Source organism: Cyclopterus lumpus, chromosome 14 (assembly GCF_009769545.1).
Source record: "Cyclopterus lumpus isolate fCycLum1 chromosome 14, fCycLum1.pri, whole genome shotgun sequence".
NCBI lineage: Eukaryota > Metazoa > Chordata > Actinopteri > Perciformes > Cyclopteridae > Cyclopterus > Cyclopterus lumpus.
The window spans coordinates 17,381,374-17,400,072 of NC_046979.1; the positions used below are offsets into that span (position 1 = coordinate 17,381,374).

The window sequence follows — 18,699 nt, forward strand, 5'->3', positions numbered from 1 at the left end:
ATTTTATTAGAATTTAATTTCGCTGAGGAAAATTGAAAATTGCTTTTCAGAATAAAAGCATTGCTGTCGATAGATTGCATGTCTTTAGTTTAGATGGTAGTGTCACCATGTGAAATGTGTGGGTTACTTTCTAATGAAATTAAGAATTGGTACATTTGACATTATTTATCATCCCAACTGTATTGAACATCAAATATTTTGGTAAGAAAATAGGTGTCATGATGTCCAGACAAATAGTTGTCATGGTCATGGCTATAAATGACCTGCATAATGGTGCATGTTAATATTATATAGTCAATGAGTCACAGATTTGAACACTTAATATGTTTTTCTTTTTGAGGGAAACTAAAGGAAAACAGCAGTATTTTTGTTTGTATTACGATTGAATTTTAAACCCAGAGGAAACTATCCTGCTGTTGCTTTTCCAGTATCCACTGGGAAAGCAACATTAATTGTGTTGGAGTTATGTTTTTGTAATATTTTGTCTTCTCATTCTCTTGTCTTTAACAAACAGTGGCTTTCTTGTTCTTGCTCTCAGGCCCTAAAGCTTGAAACGTATCTTCGCAGTAGAACCACTGCTAATGATGTTATTGTTCCTTTTCTCCCTGTTTATTTAATGATGATGTTGAAACGGCATTAGCGGAGAATTACTCGAGCCAGACAGTGTTTCCTCGATTCAAAATTTTTTTCCCCCCCATCTGGCATTTGCTCTTTCAACAGCCCAAACGAGCGCTTATACTTCATACTAATTCCCCATTACGGTCCGTGAAATGCTACTCTGTGAAATGTAAATACAAACCAGTAACAACGTTAGCCATTAAAAAGATTAACAGAATGTAAAACTATCAACAGTGAAGTCCTGCCATCTGAATTGCGCGGGCATTGAGTTGCAAAGAGCGTAACAGGGCCCGGAGGTACTGCATGTGCACGAGAGGCGAGTGCTTGGGAAGGTATTGCTCTTCACTGGGAATCTTGATGAACTGTGACAGATTTCACCTACAAGGCAGGCAGGCGCCCTGTCCGCGGTTTAACAGCTGCTTTCCACAAGTTTCTCTTTTTTTCTTTCCTTTATGGCTGTCGTGACTAGAAAGCAGATCGCCATTAGTTTGGCGTTTCGTGTCTCTAATTGTTAAAGTCACACTGATTTACATGACGGATCTCCTTCTCCCAACAGTATAATGAATGTTACTGCGGGGGAAATGCCCCCCATTACGGCTCCTTTATAATCACATGTGATTTCAGTAATATAGCAGAAGTATATTCCCAGTTACGCTATTCCAACTGGAGTCCATTTAAGAATAACTGATTGTGACCTGTAAATTATTGTGGCGGTAATGGCAGGAAATCATCAGGGTTATTGAGTTAACACCGTTCATTGAGCTCAAATGGTACTAGTCATATCTAGATTGTAGATTTGATAAATGGATATCAAATATTGTAGAGTCAGCAGTATGTACAGCAAATTACCCAGCTGGCCTCAGCGTGTGCAAACATGCTCAACTGGGGTAAGCATTATAGATCTTAACCATTAGCGACTTGACAGGTGGGAACGGTTGACAGCTTATAGAAATATTAAACAAGGTGTTAGCCATCTCAGCTTCATACGGACACAGAGGGAGCTGTTAGCTCCAACCTCACTTTTACATGTGAAAGGGTAGGAAAAATAGGTTGAAACACATCAGGGAGGCCAGGGAGCAGTGTTATATGAGGCCATTCCCAGAGCAGCAAGCCATCATGATTTTATGGAAACCAAAGTGGCACGTCAGTGGGTTTAAACATTACTGTACCCGAAAGTGCTTACAGGAATTTTCATTTCTCTGGTCGTCTCTTGAAGGGATCTTAAGCCCCCGAAAACCTCGTCAAGTATCAAGTCAGATTCACTGTCACATGCGCTGTATTGTCACCGCCACATTCTTGTGCCAGCGGTTTACATTTTATTTTCGGAAAAAAAAAAAACTCTGAGCTCCTTCTGAACACCAAATTGCAAAATGTTTAAAGGCTGTAACAGCGTTTTGCTTTTAAGCACTCTCGCTTAATTATGGAAACCAGATTTCTGTTATTCCCTCTCTACTTTGGGGTAAGTTCACGCACACGGCATGTCAAGTCCAAATCTATTGCTGTTAAAAAGAAAATAGCTCCATCTGGTATATTTTGTTATTCATTTCTTTATGCTAATGAAGAACAACGGCGAGTTTTCAGGACGCCGTACAGTATTCCAGACTCATAAATGTGCAGTCGAGGAAGCGTAAGCTTTTTCCAAGAAGGCTTGGCAAAAACAGAGAGAGACTTTATTCTTTAGATTCCTGCCAAGTTCAGCACTAATGAAAAGGTATATCAAGTCACTTCTCCTTAAATTCAGAGGAGATAAAATGTGTTTTGCTTTGATTAAACTGGACCACCAGGGCCACTTGGGCTGTTTTATGCTACAGCTTTAAAGTGCATTACAGCACCTGTGAACAGGACGCTTATGCTGAACATTAGTCAGCCAAACCTTGGCTCAGCAGGATGAAAATGACAGCATGAAATGTATCTTTCTCCTGCCCTAAAAACAACAAGAGAGGCAAATTTTCATGCCGTGCTGTGCTCATAATGTCGCCACTGTACTCTCATTGCATGTCTCTGAGGGAACAAACCTATATCTTGACAAGTTATTCACCCGAGTAGAGACAGTTTTTTTTCTCCCCGGCAGCCCCGATACATTGATCATTTGGCAACGATGGGGCCTTATGATCATAATAACGCTCATGCCCGTAGTCCCAAAAGAGAAACAGAAACATTGTCCTCGCTCATTAGGTCCACCTTGTGTTCTTCTGTTACCATTGACACCATCCTCCATGTTTCAAATGCGGCCATTTGAACTGAATTGAGGATGACATGTTATCTAACACTCCGAGGTGGTAAAAAGCCAACGGTATATTTCCATTGGATTTGTTGGACTATCGTAGGAAATAAGCTCTGTGGCAGACAAAGTTTATGACACTGACACGTTTTGTTCAACGAGATCATTTTCACAAATGAACACCATTTTGATTTTTTTTTTAAGCGCGAATGCAATCAGCACAAGTAAAGGGACTAAAAACGGGCCAGACTACGATAACGTGGACGCGAGTCTACACGACGTGGCTGTGAGGGTGGAAGCTGGCCTGATGATGTTTTTGTTGTCTCATTTAGCCAATTGGTATGGTGTTTTAAATAAACACATAGGTTGTTGTATGAAGAACAATGTTTAAAATGAATGACTAGTACTAATATAGTCTATGTACGGGCGTACATTTAGCCTTTTCCTTCAAAACAGCAGGTAAATACAGACGTCGGCTGAAAAAGTTATAGAAGTGCAGAAATGACTTACAGTAGTTGCAGTTTTAATATGGTTCAGACCACAAAGATCACTGGTAGATTCTTGGCACTAGACTGTCACATCAAACCAAATGTGACAGGATTTCTATTTTTAGTGAACAGCCAGTTGGATTACGTGACTATAGAGCCGTGTCCTAAATCCAACAATTACTGCAGTCAGTGTTTATTGGCTGATGAGGTCTTTAGCTGCTCCTTGACTTCCTGTGCAGTAACTGCACCGCTGTTATTTGCATCAACAACGTACCATGAACAATATGACATTTCAGTTCCCTTTAGATCATGACTGACTGCTATAACTATAAAAAAAATAAGTGAACCAAATTGGCCCCGACTGACATAAGAGCAAACTAGACCCTGCCACTTATTATTGTACCACTTATTATCTGTATTGTTTCACAAACCACTGAGCGTAGACTTCCAGTCGGATTATTCAGCTTATTTGCATCAAAAACATGTGCAGCCTTTTAATTCTGTCAAATGTGATTACATTACTCATTGCATAACATTTTTTTTTTTTTTTTAAAAGGCACAGAATTGAAAACAAATGTTAGAAGAGTGGGACATGTAAAGTGTTTTACTGTCACCTGAGGCAAGCTATTTTTAATTTGCCAACAAAAGCACCGTGCCTTTTTTCCTTTTCTTTCATATTCAGTTTCAAGCGCAATCTGAGCTGCAGGGACCGCTGACGCACTGAGCCCCTCATTTGCATGACAGGTATTTGTAAATCGGACGCAGAATTGTAGACGGCGGCCGGCAGCCAGTCTTTGAATGCCCGTTTGTCCTTTCTTTTTTTTTGTTATGGAATTAATTTGTTGACACTTGTAAGAGTGCTGTCTCGTAAGCTTGTATTTTACTGCTGCTCTAATTGGTGCTTAAGGAGACATGTACAGAATAAACAGAACAGAACGGAGATCCTATAGAAATATGGACTGACTAACGAGAATCATTTTAATCTTTGCTATTATTTTTTTTTGTCCTTTGAAACTTTACTTTTCTTGTTTACTGAGCACGTTATTAGAGTCGACACGTCTCGTTAACGAGAGCTCGCCCTACCACTCAATAAAGACTATCAGTGTTGAAACCCTGTGTTGGGACTGGACATCGGGAGTCGATGTCCTCATGTGAGTGGAAGTGGCTTCAATACGTGGCAATATGTCAGGAAATTAGCACCGCAGACATCAAGACAAGGAAATTACACCTCTGACGCCAGAGGGCATCTAATGGGGAACGTAAAATGTTTAATGGATAACGATTCAGAATTGGTTTTAACTCGTATACCCGCTTTGTAAAATGTACAGAGAGAAAGGAAAGAGGGGGAGAACGGAGGTTGATAACGCCTAATATTATATTCTCAAAGAAAAGAAATCTAGGAAGTCAGCTGTCTGCTGTTTACCAGCGTTTGTCGGGCAACACAGGAGTGGTTTATATTTGACACAGTCTGGGACTTGGCTTGCCCTTGAGCGTGTCCTCTGCTGAAAGGGAGATGAGGGCTGAAATTAGGAAATATAAGCTCATTTGCATGAACTGTACTCCGTTTAATTGGCAACATTTACAATTAGTTTTTTTAAAGTGGCCACTCAAGTAACTCAGTTTAGGGTGAAAGCATGGTAAACAATATATATATATATATATATATATATATATATATATATATATATATATATATATATATATATATATATATATATATATATATATATATATTGAGGTTATAGCTAAGATTGCATGGCTTACTTAACAATGTTTGCTAATTTTTCTCACTGGGACCATCATGAGTGTCCCATGTTGCAGAAATAACCCACTTTAGTATTTCTCAGCCAAATGAGAACAAAATAGATGGATGGCTGCTTTATTTATGACAACGAGGACACTCACGTGCAGGTTAATAACGATGACTGTAAATATGTTTACATCAATAACACCTCCTGGCCCTTGGGTTTATGAAGCAGTACGCCAATGTATATTGGATACTGTCAAATCCCTGAGTAAGCGCATGGATTGAAACTGCAGGAAATTAAGCAGCGGCGTCAAAGTATCACTTCATTTGTCAGAGCAAAGTTCTTCCAACTGGCTCTTCTAGAAATATTGTTGGGTCACAAACAGCTCCAACCACACATTCACAACTTCATTTTTAAATAATTGGCTGATAAGTCAGAGTTTTTTGGCTCACAAGCATCACTGCCAGAGTAAAGACTTATTAGATGAGGATCTTTCACTTGGTGCTCTGCCACAATCAATATCAAGACAGCTCTTTAAAAAGCAGTTTCACTCGGAGGCATCGCAAACGCAGTGCAGAAGGATGGTCACAGGTTGCAGCATTTTGTTGTTTGAACGCTAACCCGAAGTGTGTCCTCATTTGTTTACTCTCCCTGTAAATGATCGGTGCCTCACAGTGGAAACCCAGAGCACCGCAGTCCCAGAGGACGCTGTTTGATCTCCTCTCCCCGTACAGTGTCAATAAAGGTGGGCTGATTCTGACAAAAGCACAATGAACGCCTTTCAAGTACGTTCGCAGCTGCTACACGTGCGTGTGTGTGTGTGTGTGTGTGTGTGCGTGCGTGTGCGCATGTGTGTGCGTGTGTGTGTGTGTAACCGCTGCAGACATTTAGCTCCCCCCCCCCCCCTTCCCTCCCATCTCCCTGGTGTCTTTCAGGCGGCACTCGTGTACTTGTCATGAGAGGTCATTTCATCTTTCTGTAAATTGTCAGACTGCAATACGTGTAATAATTACCAATGATCAGAGTGTGAGCAAAGCAGCCGCTGTGCAACGTCTCACAGAGTGGGGACATTAGAAAGAAGGAGACTGTGTGTGTATATTGTGTTTATTCCAGGGTTTTATCCGGGAAGTGTTTAGTCGAATTGTGTGCCGCTCTTAATCTCGGAGCTTGTAAACTGCGTCATCTCTCATGATTACTGGGGGTCATGTGGGCTTGAGCGCAGATGCACGCACTCACAATTAATGCAGTATAATAAGCAGTGTAATTTGGTTCGAGAATATTTAGGTGGGTTTTTTAATATTTAATGTGTTTTTTTTTACCTCAAAATAATTGAATATGTAAGTCCTTTTACCCAAAAACTAAAGGACAAAAAGCATAAAGAACAAAATCATGAAGAATATAAGATGATCTACCACAAAGTAAACACTTATTATCTTTAAGTGCTATTAAAAATGGAAAATATCAATTGCAAACTATATGGCAAACATGATAAAACGGTCTGTATCTTTGAGCTGATTGAGTGAAGCAGGCACCAGCTCCATGGCTGCTGACGGGCTTGAGCATCATGATATTTTCATCCCACTGAGGAGCCAAATAATACAACTAAACACAAATTAGAGCTGATGTCTTGGCTAATATTCATCTCAAGTAATCAGCCGCTAGAGACTCGGAGGAGACGTCCAGAACAAACAACAAACAGCAAAGAACTGTTGGAAAACTTCCACTGCTCAGAGACATTTATGGACTAGAGAATACGTGTGTGCGTAACAGATCATAGGAGTCACATTTTAACCTGAAACAATCTATCTTTTCATATTTTATGATGTGTAGGCTAGTTGTGAACATCTGATGCACCCCCATCCCTATTCTGAGGGTCTTGTAAACTCAACACATAGATTTTGTCTTATACCCTTTTTTGATTAGTGTCAGTTTATTAAAAAAAAGACTCTGCAGCAACATGTTGGTTAGGTATAAAAATGGCATAATCAGTTTAAGACCAAACAGACATATACAGTAACTCAGATAAATCCACTAGAGATGGGATCACAAAAGCCAGGATGCCAAACGGGCCAGGAGCGTACTTCCTACCCCTCTACTGCCGGCGCCCTTCACACCCACCTTTGAACTCGGCCTTCAGTTTTGATCTCGTCTACACAACTATGAAGTTTCTCGACTGCATCTTGCACGGTTGTGACAGCCTCCGGTTCTGATAAGGAAAGCCACTGTGGAAGTGCCTTAAACGTTCATTCTCTCTACTGGCCATCAGGGGGCGACTTCTCTGGTTGCAAAAAGAAGTCAGATCGTGGCTCTACTTGTCACTACCTCAGTAAACAATGTCGACATGAGTCTAAGGTCTTAATCGCTGTAGTGTCAAGTCTTCTTCAATACGGCATGATGCTCATTTAATAAATGATGCTCCCATTTAGAGGCCAATGGACCATAAAGCAGGGTATGCTTTAGGGTGTATCTACCTTGGGATGGACAGTTCACTACTGCTACCAGAGCCGTGAACGGCATCCCTACGTCATTCCTTCGCAGCCAAAATAGAATTTGCAGGTTGCGAAAAAAACAGATGGCGACGGCCAAAATCCAATGAAAAATGCAAAGCTCGAGGCTTCCAAAGGACAAATCAGTGGCTCACGTGACGCCGACTACGTCCACCTCTTATATACAGTCTATGGTTGTGATCCCATCACGGTCATGAAATCTGTCCACAGAGAGACAGACATAAGCATAAAGGCCTTGCAAACAGTAGTTCTCGCTACATGACCATATTTTGCCATGATGACTGACAGACACACACAGACACACGCACACACATACACACACACACACACACACACACACACACGTTGAAAACAACACCAGCCACACGCTGTCAGAGCTGGTAATGTAACACAGAGCAGAGCAGGCAGGTGAAGTAGGGTGGTTCACCACAATTGAGGTTTAAATAAGGATTAGAAATAAAGTATATATTTGTCAATGATATGATGTTCATCACATCTGCATTTACCTCTTAAGTTATAAAAAACGTTACATCATTTCTCGTTACAAGGTCATGTTTGTCAGTAAACACTGTATGACATCATCTCCGTCTACCTCCTCTGTCTTTTCTACAGGAGTCCTCTTTTTGAACTGATATGGCTGCTGCACTTTGGAAGCCTAAACCACTGGACTTGGCCTTGTGGATCTTCCTCCTGCTCCTCAGCCTCCTTCCTGAAGCCAGGTACAAAAAGCATACCGTATTCTCACCTCTCAGTCTCCCCTCCGTTTGCCATTTGCCTTACTCTCCACCCATTTCATTTCCCCGACTCCGTACCCGCGGTCAATGTTCGGGCGATGTGTTTTGAATAATACCTTTATTAATCAGGCCCGCTGCTGCAGCAGACATTCTTATCTAGCCAACACCATTAGAAGCACAAGTTAATCTATATTGTAAGCAGAGAAACGGCAAGAAATGTGTTTTGTTATTACACAGTGAGAAGGTCTCAGCTGTGACTGTCAGTTTGGTAAATTAAATAACCAGACCTCTATAATGGTGTTGACAAAAAAAGAAAGAAAGCAAGGCTCCCTGAGAACATTTTTATCATTGAATGATCGAGGTACGAATATTCTTCCTTCTTTTCTCCTGCACTCTGAGTTCATCACTCAAGGACTTCCAGGACACTGTGACTTTAACATTTTGTCCTAAATTAGGCCTAAAAAGAGCAAACAACAAGTGAGCTCATCCTCCGAGCTACAGGAAAAGTATCTTGTGCTCGCCTCCTGTATGCAGCGGTCCTGATTTCACTGACTGGTGAATTAATTTGCATTGTGCGGCACACCACAGCCATGAGTGTCCATTCCCAGCATTTTCACTCTTCCTGTGCACATTTTTCGGTTTGTGTGCGAGAGTCAGCAAAAAATAAATACAAAATAAAGCTTCAGCATGTCTAGAAATAATTCACATTACACTCCTTGTAATTTCAAATGAAGAGATTGCACAGGTTGCCATGTTAGCATTGTTGATAAAGTAGGATGTTATGGCGCGGAGAGTAAATCACTTTAACATTTTGCACGCCAGGAAAAGGCTCATCGAACCGGGAAGAAAGCGGGCTTGGAGGGGAGAAATCGGAACGCTGTGCAAATGGATTAGTCAAGTTTGCTTTTGTCATTGTGCCACTTGGCTCTCTGCGCTTATTAGGAGCGCTCCAAGTTTGTAATTACATATATTAAATAGAAATGTGTGGCCGGGAAAAAAGGTGCTGGCAAAAACTGGCAGGAGATCTTTTACAAGAATATGTTGTTTGTGTGATTGTACCCTTTTTCCCATTCAAGGACATGGTGGTTTACCTGAGCAACATTGGGACAAGCTTGCATCTTGGGTACCGTTGGTCTGGGGCTAAAGCCTTTTCATGGCTTGTGCTAAACCCCACAGAAATATTAATGCTATATACATTATGCAGTATACAGCGTCCAGTGAGCCACATGTTTAAGAAGGTGTTTTCAGGAAACCTTTTTTTGGTCCAACATGACAATGTCCCCTTGCACAAAGAAATGGTTTTCCCATTCTGGTGTGGAAAAACTGTCCCCACGTCGAGCGTCTGGCAGCATCCCACACATTTGGGATGAGCACTGATTCCGACATCACTGGCCGGACCTCACTGTTGCTTTTGGGGCTGCAGGGATTCTCCCTGAAAAACAAATTGTGGAGAGCTTTCCCAGAGGAGCGGAGGGTGTTGTATAGTAGCATATTAATGCTCATGGTTTTTTGCATTGAGACGTAATGTCCTGGTGTCCACATCTATCTCGATCAGAGGTTTTCGAACTGTGAGGCGCACACCTCTGCAAGGGGGCTCGGGCCAGCTGAGGGGATGAGAGACGCTGAGTCGCAATTTGTGTCAAAATTAGTCCTACAGCTCAGAGTCATACCGGAAATCTAAACATGCAGACATGATATACAAATCCTTAGATTCAGTGCGACGTACACTTTCTGATATCATTATTATCACTAAAACTCCAGCACTTGCTTGAGAATGGATCCGTTTGTAAGATTTCTTCAGTCTCAAAGTATTCCAGTGAGAGGTGTCTCTACATCCATGGGTACATTGCAAACAGGAGACGCTAGAAGGTTATTCTGCGTCCTTCAATGGTGCCAATTTGCCAAAATGTAGACAAGTATAGGCTTTAAAACAGTTGTAGTAAAGCTTTCTGAATTTGGTCCGTGGAGTGATGTCAGGCTCTGAAAAGCAGTTTAGATAAATGGAGAGTAAGTGCTATAAAATATAGCTCAAAGTCTGTTCAAGCATTTTGTTTCTCCTCAAACTACTGTCCAAACTTTTACTTTCACGTTGGCAACTACAACAAATATTAGTGAACAGATCATTCATATTTACATCGTTCAAATTGTTGGTAACTGGGAGCCTGGCCTTGGCTTGGGTTTGATCATGCAGAAGGAGGCCAAAAAAGAAGATTGATTGAGGAGAGACTTATTGGCATTAGTATTCAGGATGGTAATAAACAATATGGGAAACCATTAGATGTGTTTAGAGCAGCAGGTTAATAATTGGAAATGTATGTGTTGACATATTCAGGGGTAGGAAATTGTCATCACACCCTTTCCAAAAGGGCCCAAGTAGCCAATGCAATTCATTATGCATGGACCTAACACAGCATGTGACAATGATTTTCACAAATGCTAATCTCACTGAAATTACTTGAGACACGATGTCGACCACATATGCAAAGCCCTTGCACAGCAGTCTTTATTTAACACATTATTCATTTTAACCTGTAATAAATGAGGCTCTGCCTGGGTTCATTTGAGGGAAGACATTAGGCGGCCTCCAGAGAAATCCAAACCTGCAACTAAAATAGAATTTCTCCTGGAAATTTGCATCTGAAAATGAAAGTGTATATTAATTGTGCATCAAAGTTCAAGTAGCCGGAGTTGGGAACTAATCCTCAGCATGTCAGCGTGCTCATGCTCGCAGAATATCTGCGTATCAGCAGAGCTGCTTCTCGCCGAGAACCGCCACCTCCCTGATGCCCACTGATGCTATCAGCGGGCTCCAAATCGGCTTTACGACAGTTGAGGCAGGAGACTTTCCTAATGGATTAAGGTGTAACAGACAAATCCTACAGATGGGGGTCCGTCCTTGTGCACATCACCAAATTTCCTCATTTTCCGCACACTGAGAGACGTAGCTGATTAAGCTATCATTCCCAGCAATCCATGTATTACATATGAATGAGAACGCTGTGTTCGTTTCTATTCACGAAGGTCTCGCAATCCTCCAGCTCGCCTCGCTCCCCAACCCAGAGCCTTCCCACAGTCTATACTTAACTAGTGTGGACAGTCAGGGTGTTTTGTTGTCTATTTTGTCTCTAATCTATTGTCAAGCTGCTGGCTAACGTGGCACATAATCAATAGCTATAAGGATGAGAGTGCTATATGTACACTTTGCCTATGCATTGGAGGGAAGTTGCCCAGCTTCGACTTGCGTTCTCGCCCCATCTCACATGAATTATTCACGTCATGGCAGAGAGGGGCATCACTTTGAGATGTGACCTGGTCAACAGATAACATTCTGTTTCGGTCGGGTTGTCAAGGTTAATGTGTCACACGGGTCTGGACAAAGGTAATGTATTCATGGCTGAGCCACTTTGCTGATTGAATGACCAGGCAACTACTTCAAAAGAAAAGAAAGTCAAAGGTTGACTCGCTGTAGCTCATGTTAAGTCAGAAGCGATGAGTGAATATGTGCCTGAGACCCTGCGTCTTGTGACTGTGACATCCAGTGATGGGAATGACGGCCAAAACCTACGATTCATTAAAAAAAGGAATTATAAAAAAACACATGTTGTTCTTTAAGTGTAAATACCCTTGTTGTTCATTCTTTTGAAGTTGTATTGATCTGTTTTGCGATTACCTTGAGTTCCTGTTAATATTCTATTCACAGGGCAACTGAAAAGCCAAGTAAGTGACAAAGAAAAGCCGGATGTCTTAGAGAATGTGCAGACTAGCCGTAAGCAATTAGAGAACTGGTGCTAGAAGCAACAGTAGAGCCATGTGAAGCCAGTGTGCTTCTGATGTCCCAAATTCATTGACAAAAATGTCATTATTCTTTCGCTAATTGCTTTTGAGTTTCAGTCAATTTCCTATTGATATAGTGAGCATCTGGCCAATGATCTTCAAAGTAACCAATTAGCGAACAACCTCAACAGGCATGAATCGAACTGAAGCTGGATTGGATTTCCCAGAGAAGGTTTCTGCACAGTATTGAACACTCGGTCCAGGAAATACACCACGGCCAAACCAAATGCCTGGAACGTGTCAGAGTGGACCCTCAAGATATTGGCACTCGTGAGATTGAATCATGTTGTTATTCCCCTGCCATCGTTGAAGCCGTATTTTTTTTGCATGTCGTATTCATGTCGTTCGTTTCCGTGGAGCATCGTCTATGAAACCCAATCATTTCTTTACATCCCATATCATTCGCCACTAGCAGCATCCACCCGACTCCTCCTGAAGTCTGTCTGAGGAAACGTTACAAATAGAAAGTCCATTCAACGCAGATTCAAACACCTAACAGTGCCTTTTGAAAATGATGAGTTTGTAATAGCTGTAGTTGTGCAAGGAAAGAGGTCTACTTTCCGTCCTATTTATGTAAGCATCCGAGTTTTAAATAGCATCGGTTCATACGAACAAAACAATTGTGTAGCTGTGAGCAAAACAAATTAATTTGGTTGAAATCATAATTAATTACATACCGCACACGTCTCCCCTGTTCATGTGAACTCAAAGCAGGTGAGCAGTTTATATTCTGCTGCAGGAACATTTGCTGCTGCTCAAGGTTACGCGGATGGTTTTCTGGTTATAAGATTCCTCCCTGGCACGGACTGAAAACCAATGTTTGCCAAAAATTCAATCATAAAATCTAAAGACAGAAACTTTGCAAGCATAAAAGAAATGTAAGGTCACACAAAGCAGCTGCGCTGCATATTTTAACAACTTGAAAAAAAATGTGTTAGAGTTCTTTGGCTTTCAAATAGCTCTTTGGGGAACAGGCCATTTAATAATCCCTGTAGGGTGGATGGCTGTGATTATCCAGCCCGAGCGTTTTGAAAAATGGTTCTTTGTAGGAAACTAAATCACAGAATGAAAATAACCACAATATCTGTGCACATAAAACTAATAATAATTGCCACTAGTTTTGCTGAAAACTATCTTATCTGCAATTGTTTATCAGCGAGCGCATCCTTTAAATATTGTGATTGTTTAATAGATCATAGCTGTGGATTTGCTCACAGAAGAACATACAGTATCAATGATGTTTAACTGCTAATAATTACCCTTAATTATTTTTATTCATGTTACTGTTGTTTTAAGGCTTGGTATTTCCACTAACTACTCACAAATGTTTGATTTGGGGCTCAAGGTTTAAAGTATTATAGTAATATAAGTACTGTCGGCCCTATGAAGTGGAGCCCTGTGATAACTCCACATTGTATCCACAGTGGGGTTTGGAACGCACTGGACATATTAGTCAACGCAGTCAGATGGTGTCTGAGACTTTGGGGAACTTGGTCTGAGTATGCAAATATGTTTTTGGCAGATGGCTGGACAAACTTATTCATTTTCGTTATAACTGATTAAATATGCAAGTTCCTGTGTAGTTATTTTGTCCGTTTCTGCAGTGTGTTTGAATGTGCATTCACAATGCAGAGAGAAAAAGAGACAATTACTGTTCAGCCTTTAAGATATAATGTCTCTGATCGTATATTGAAACTAACTTGACGCATTATGAATAATGTTGCTTCCTTTCCAGTGCACCTAAGCGTAAAAGCAAAGCATTAATTGGAAGCAAAGTGCAATGTGTTAGGCATTACTCTTCTTTTTGTATCATTGTTAAATCCATTCTTCAGAACGTCAGGAGAGTCTTTGAGGAAAAAGAGAAATATCGAGGTATTTATCCCTTCTTGCTCTCAACAAGAAGCAAACAACGTGCATGAATGTTCAATTGTCAGTGGCAGACAGTAACACATTAATGTCATGTTGTCATCATGGTAGCACACTAGCAAGAAGAGATTAATTGCACAGGTGTTGAGACGGAGACAAGGACAAGAGCTGATGCAGCAGGCATGACATCTGGGAGCTTGGGCCACTTCTGTTCTGGTGCTAGGTGCAGTCCAGTTATTAGCTACGGGTGACTACTCGGCATTTACGGATTACTTTTTAAATTACTCACTGTTGTTCTATCTCCAGTATGAGCTCAACATTTTCTCAAGTGTGTTTGTATACACTTAAATCTTCACGCTGCAGAGTAGGAAGCCATTGTTCCTTAGGTGTACTAATAAAGACGACCAGGGACTAATAGATACCAGCGGTGCTGCTGTTAGAGTGCATCGTGCTGGCACTTCCCACAGTTTTTGTTGTACCTGTAGCTCGACCACCTTCCTCTGAGGTGACGCAATGTGTGTCGTATCGGATGTCTTAACATGTTGCCTGGAGTTGCATTGTGGGTAATGTCGGTGGCAGGTTTTGACAAGGAAAAGAATGTGTGTAATGAAAAAAAATGATATCTCTATTCCTGCTGTGTCAATTTAGATACTTTTGTCTTTTAATTGTCTATTATTACTCTATTATTATTATTATTATTGGGTCTACTACTGCTATACTCATATGTATAATTTATATCACATGGATTGACTTTGTTGTAATTCTACTATGGTGTTCAATCTGTAAACATGGAATATATTGACCATCCTAGCAGAGGGATCCCTCCCTGAGGCTTCTTCCTTTTTTTTACCTTTAAAACATTTTTTTGGGGGGGCTTTTTCTGTTGCGTGGAGGACAGAAGATGTCGTATGCTGTAGAGATTGTAAAACCCTCTGAGGCAGATTTGTTAGTTGTGATTTTGGGCTACACAATTTAATTTAATTGAATATAAGAATGTTAGTGTAATGCTAAAATTGGACATTCAGACAACTAACCTAATAGGTTTTGTATGAATTAATGGTTATTATGGTAATAAACTCATCTTTAATTGCCAACTCTTTCAATAACTGATTAGTCAAAATAAATCTTTCAAGAAAAATCATCTTAGGAAAATTAGGACATACTATAGAGGAGGAAAAGAATATTGGCAGCTTATTGAATAATGGAAATATGCTAGCTGCAGCCCTAATTTCTTTACTGCAGTTCCATCACATGAGTAGGTCACTCCAATATCATCTGCTAATCACTTCCTCCCACCAAATATCAAATGTCATCTCATCACACATTTCCAGATCTTTAGCAAACATTACCAAATTTCTTTTCCTTTAATTAAAGTAAGATTCCACTATGTTTGAGTGGAGTGGTGTGTCTGTGTGTAGGGAAGGTCATGCAGATGTCCTTGATGCCGCAGAGTGGTTGGGCATGCTGCTGTGACAGGTTGCCGCGCACAAGCTTTTACCGCAGAGGCCATTCTGGCAACCCCCTCGAAGAATGAAGGATGAAATCGTCCGTGTGAAATGTGTTCACTTCAACTGGTAAATGTTTACTATGAAAAGGTGCCTCCTCAACCTCCTATCCATACATCGACAAAAACACTGCCACATATTTATTCCAAAGCAGCACACCTGTGAGCAATGTGCACTAGTTCAATAGAATAAGTATCATTTACATCGGCAAATGGGCTTGAAAATTGAGACATTTACGCTGGAGTTAAAAGGACCTCGGAGATGAGGACAGAGAACACGTGTTACTGAGATGGAAAATGATGAAAGCATAACACTGCTGTCAAGGACGCGAGTAATCACTGAGAAGAGCTCCGATGTTTGCAGCCTCCTGTTTCACAGAGGACCAAACTCTGTGACATACGCTGCCCCGCCAGATGGGGATGCATATGTTGGCTGTAAAACCGTCTGTAAGTGTCCTTTACCTGTGGCTCCGACATCATTAAATCAAGGCAATGTTGGCGGTATAAAGGAAATATACGCACACACCCTGGCTGGGAAGGACATGAAGTGCAGTATGGCCTCTGTGTGAAAACGGTCCTGTTTGCTGTATTGGATTGTGTTTGTCCCACCTTCTCTCACTGACGCTATATTCCTTGCACATTGTAAAGTGATTTTGAGTTTTAAAAAAGGGGGATTGACAGCTTCCACATCACCAACTCTGGAGTTGTTTTTGATCTATCTCTGAGAAGGTTGTACTTCATAGCATTGGGGTGCTATGGAGCATGCGTACAGTTATAAATGATCTCTTCATTGCTGCTGATGCAGGTGATTGCGCTTTTGTAATCCCTGTAGATATCAACGCTGCGTGTGACAGCGCGAGCCGGGGCTTTCTTCTAAAACGCCTCGGAGAGTAGGTTGGTGTCACAAACGTTGATATCACGCGTTTCAGATCCTATCTTATGTTAGATAATTTCCTGCTGCTGTAGGGAGGCTGTTGTCCTATTCAGCCTATTTCATTTGATGGTGCTATGTTTCCAAAAATATCAGTTTCCTCTTGCAAAATGTATGTCCTTTAATCACAGTTACGTGATAAAAAATAAAATAAAAAAATAATACATTTGTTCCTTTAAATGAAATGTTAATTTCCATGGCAGTAAAACCTTGCTCTGTTTCACCCCACTGAGTCTGCACTGCATTTTCTGATTACGTTTGCTATGTTTTGATGGGAGTACTGAACTTAGCCGACCTAGCTCTCATTATTTGTCAAATAACATTTCTCCAGTTTTCCGTTTGCTGTGTACACAGAGACTTCCAGATGACGGGTCAGCTTTCGTTTTGCAGCTTGAACAGACACCGGAAAGACATTTCCCTGCCCTCTCTCTGACCTTGGTTGTCATGGCAGTGTATTCAAGCTAGTTAGAGATCAAGGACAACACGAGAGGCGAAAACTGTTCAAATCCAAGATCAAATACGGCGGAGGCTTTTACAGCGATGGATTGGGGAATTGAGACTGTGTGTGGGATGCAAAGACAGGATGAATGCGTGTTGAATGTAGAGAGGAACACAGTTCGAGAAAAGAGAGAACAGCGTTGTTTAGCTAAAAACAAGAATATGTACCACAAATAATACTGTGTATTTAAAAACAGCTTGACATTTGAGATTCATCTGAGTTATAAGCCAATACTTAAATGTGTGTGATTTCTCAGTGGATGACATTAAATCCCACAGTAAACACAACTTCTACGCACAGCTGCAGAGCTGAGACTGCAAAGTGCTAGAAGGAATTATTGAGCCAACATCCACAAACAGTCATCACCGTCTACACCATCTAGTAAAGAACAGCAGTGGTGTGACTATTTGTAGATACCAGCTGGAAATTAACATTTTCCAATTGATTTTATTTTCCTCCTCTTGTTCCACTGTCTAAACAAATTGTGCCCGTTAAAACACATTCTCCAACTTTTGGCGTCTAATGGTGATCAATGGTCCAAGAAGGCCGCCATTGGCCTCCACCTCTTCCTTTAACTGGGAGTGTTAAACAGATGCTGGGGAGGAAGTGCTTGCCGTGGCTGCCATCACTGCTGAGCAACTATTGAAAACCTTTTCCAATCAGTGCTAATCTTTTGGCACAGTCTGAAATTTGCAAGATTTTTCTATAAACTTCTTTAAAAGAAGTCGGCGCTCAAAAGAAATGTTCCCTAACTTGGCATTGACTTCAAAACATATGTTACAAAGTGTGTCCAGTGGAGGTGGTTTGAGCATTTGCTGAAAATGTCCCTCAGGTGCCAGCCTGTGCCAGGCACGGCCAACTGGGATAAGGCCCAAGGGCCAACCCAGAACATGCTGCATGGATTCCAGCCCAGCTGGCAGGGGAGCTCGTGGGCATCCCGCAGGAAGAGCTGGAGGTGGTTACTGGGGAAAGACGGGCGGACTTTGTTCAGCTACAGCTCGACAATGGATATTGTGTAAACAGCTTGGTAATTGTATATTTAACAAGGCTAATGCTGTGTCTCATTTCAGATACTTCCCTAATTACACGTCCATGTAGTACACTGTGTACATTTGTAGTGAGTGAATTTCGACAGGTATTGTTGTCTCAAATCTAACATTGCTGTTTTGCACCTACAGTACCGGAATATCGAAATACCGGCAACATTTGGCCATGATTGTCACCCTTGCCAAAATATCTGCTGGCTTGTTCTATTACTTGACAATTGCATGAAAACTGACTTGAATGTGTGGCCCATGTTTACGCCACCATCTTCGCTAAGTTGGGTGGAACTTACCCTTCCACAACGTAGCCAAGATTGCGGCCATTGAGGGTAGGAAGTGTCTATGATTCCACCCTTACCTTTGTGACTGTTGTGAGTACCCCGTCCCGGTACGCATTGTTGCTAGCATGCTCACAATAACAATGCTAACATGCTAATGCCAACCAGGTGTAATGTTCACCATGCTCACAATCTTAGTTCAGCATGTTAGCATGCTATCCTTTGCTAATTAGCATTAAACTCAAAGTTTAGCTAATGGGTTATTCATTGTGCAGGTATTTTGTCATTAACTAAAGAATCCATGAACTGATTACATGTCATCCTGAATAGATGTAGATATCATGACATTTCAGTCCGGACCAACTTGGTGGAAAGACCCACATGGACATATCCAGAGCCACACTGCTAGGACATTTACATTCTTTAAA

The 18,699-nt window shown here is 41.2% G+C and overlaps 1 protein-coding gene across 1 annotated transcript in view; it reads left to right on the forward strand.

Annotated features, from left to right (window-relative positions):
* gabra3 (gamma-aminobutyric acid type A receptor subunit alpha3) overlaps positions 1 to 18,699 on the forward strand; it is a 73,337-nt gene that overhangs the window by 15,646 nt on the left and 38,992 nt on the right. The window contains exon 2 of the mRNA XM_034550101.1: positions 8,195 to 8,301. Coding sequence (XP_034405992.1) covers positions 8,216 to 8,301 — 86 coding nt within the window. The 5' untranslated portion in view covers positions 8,195 to 8,215. The remainder of the gene's footprint in view (positions 1 to 8,194; positions 8,302 to 18,699) is intronic.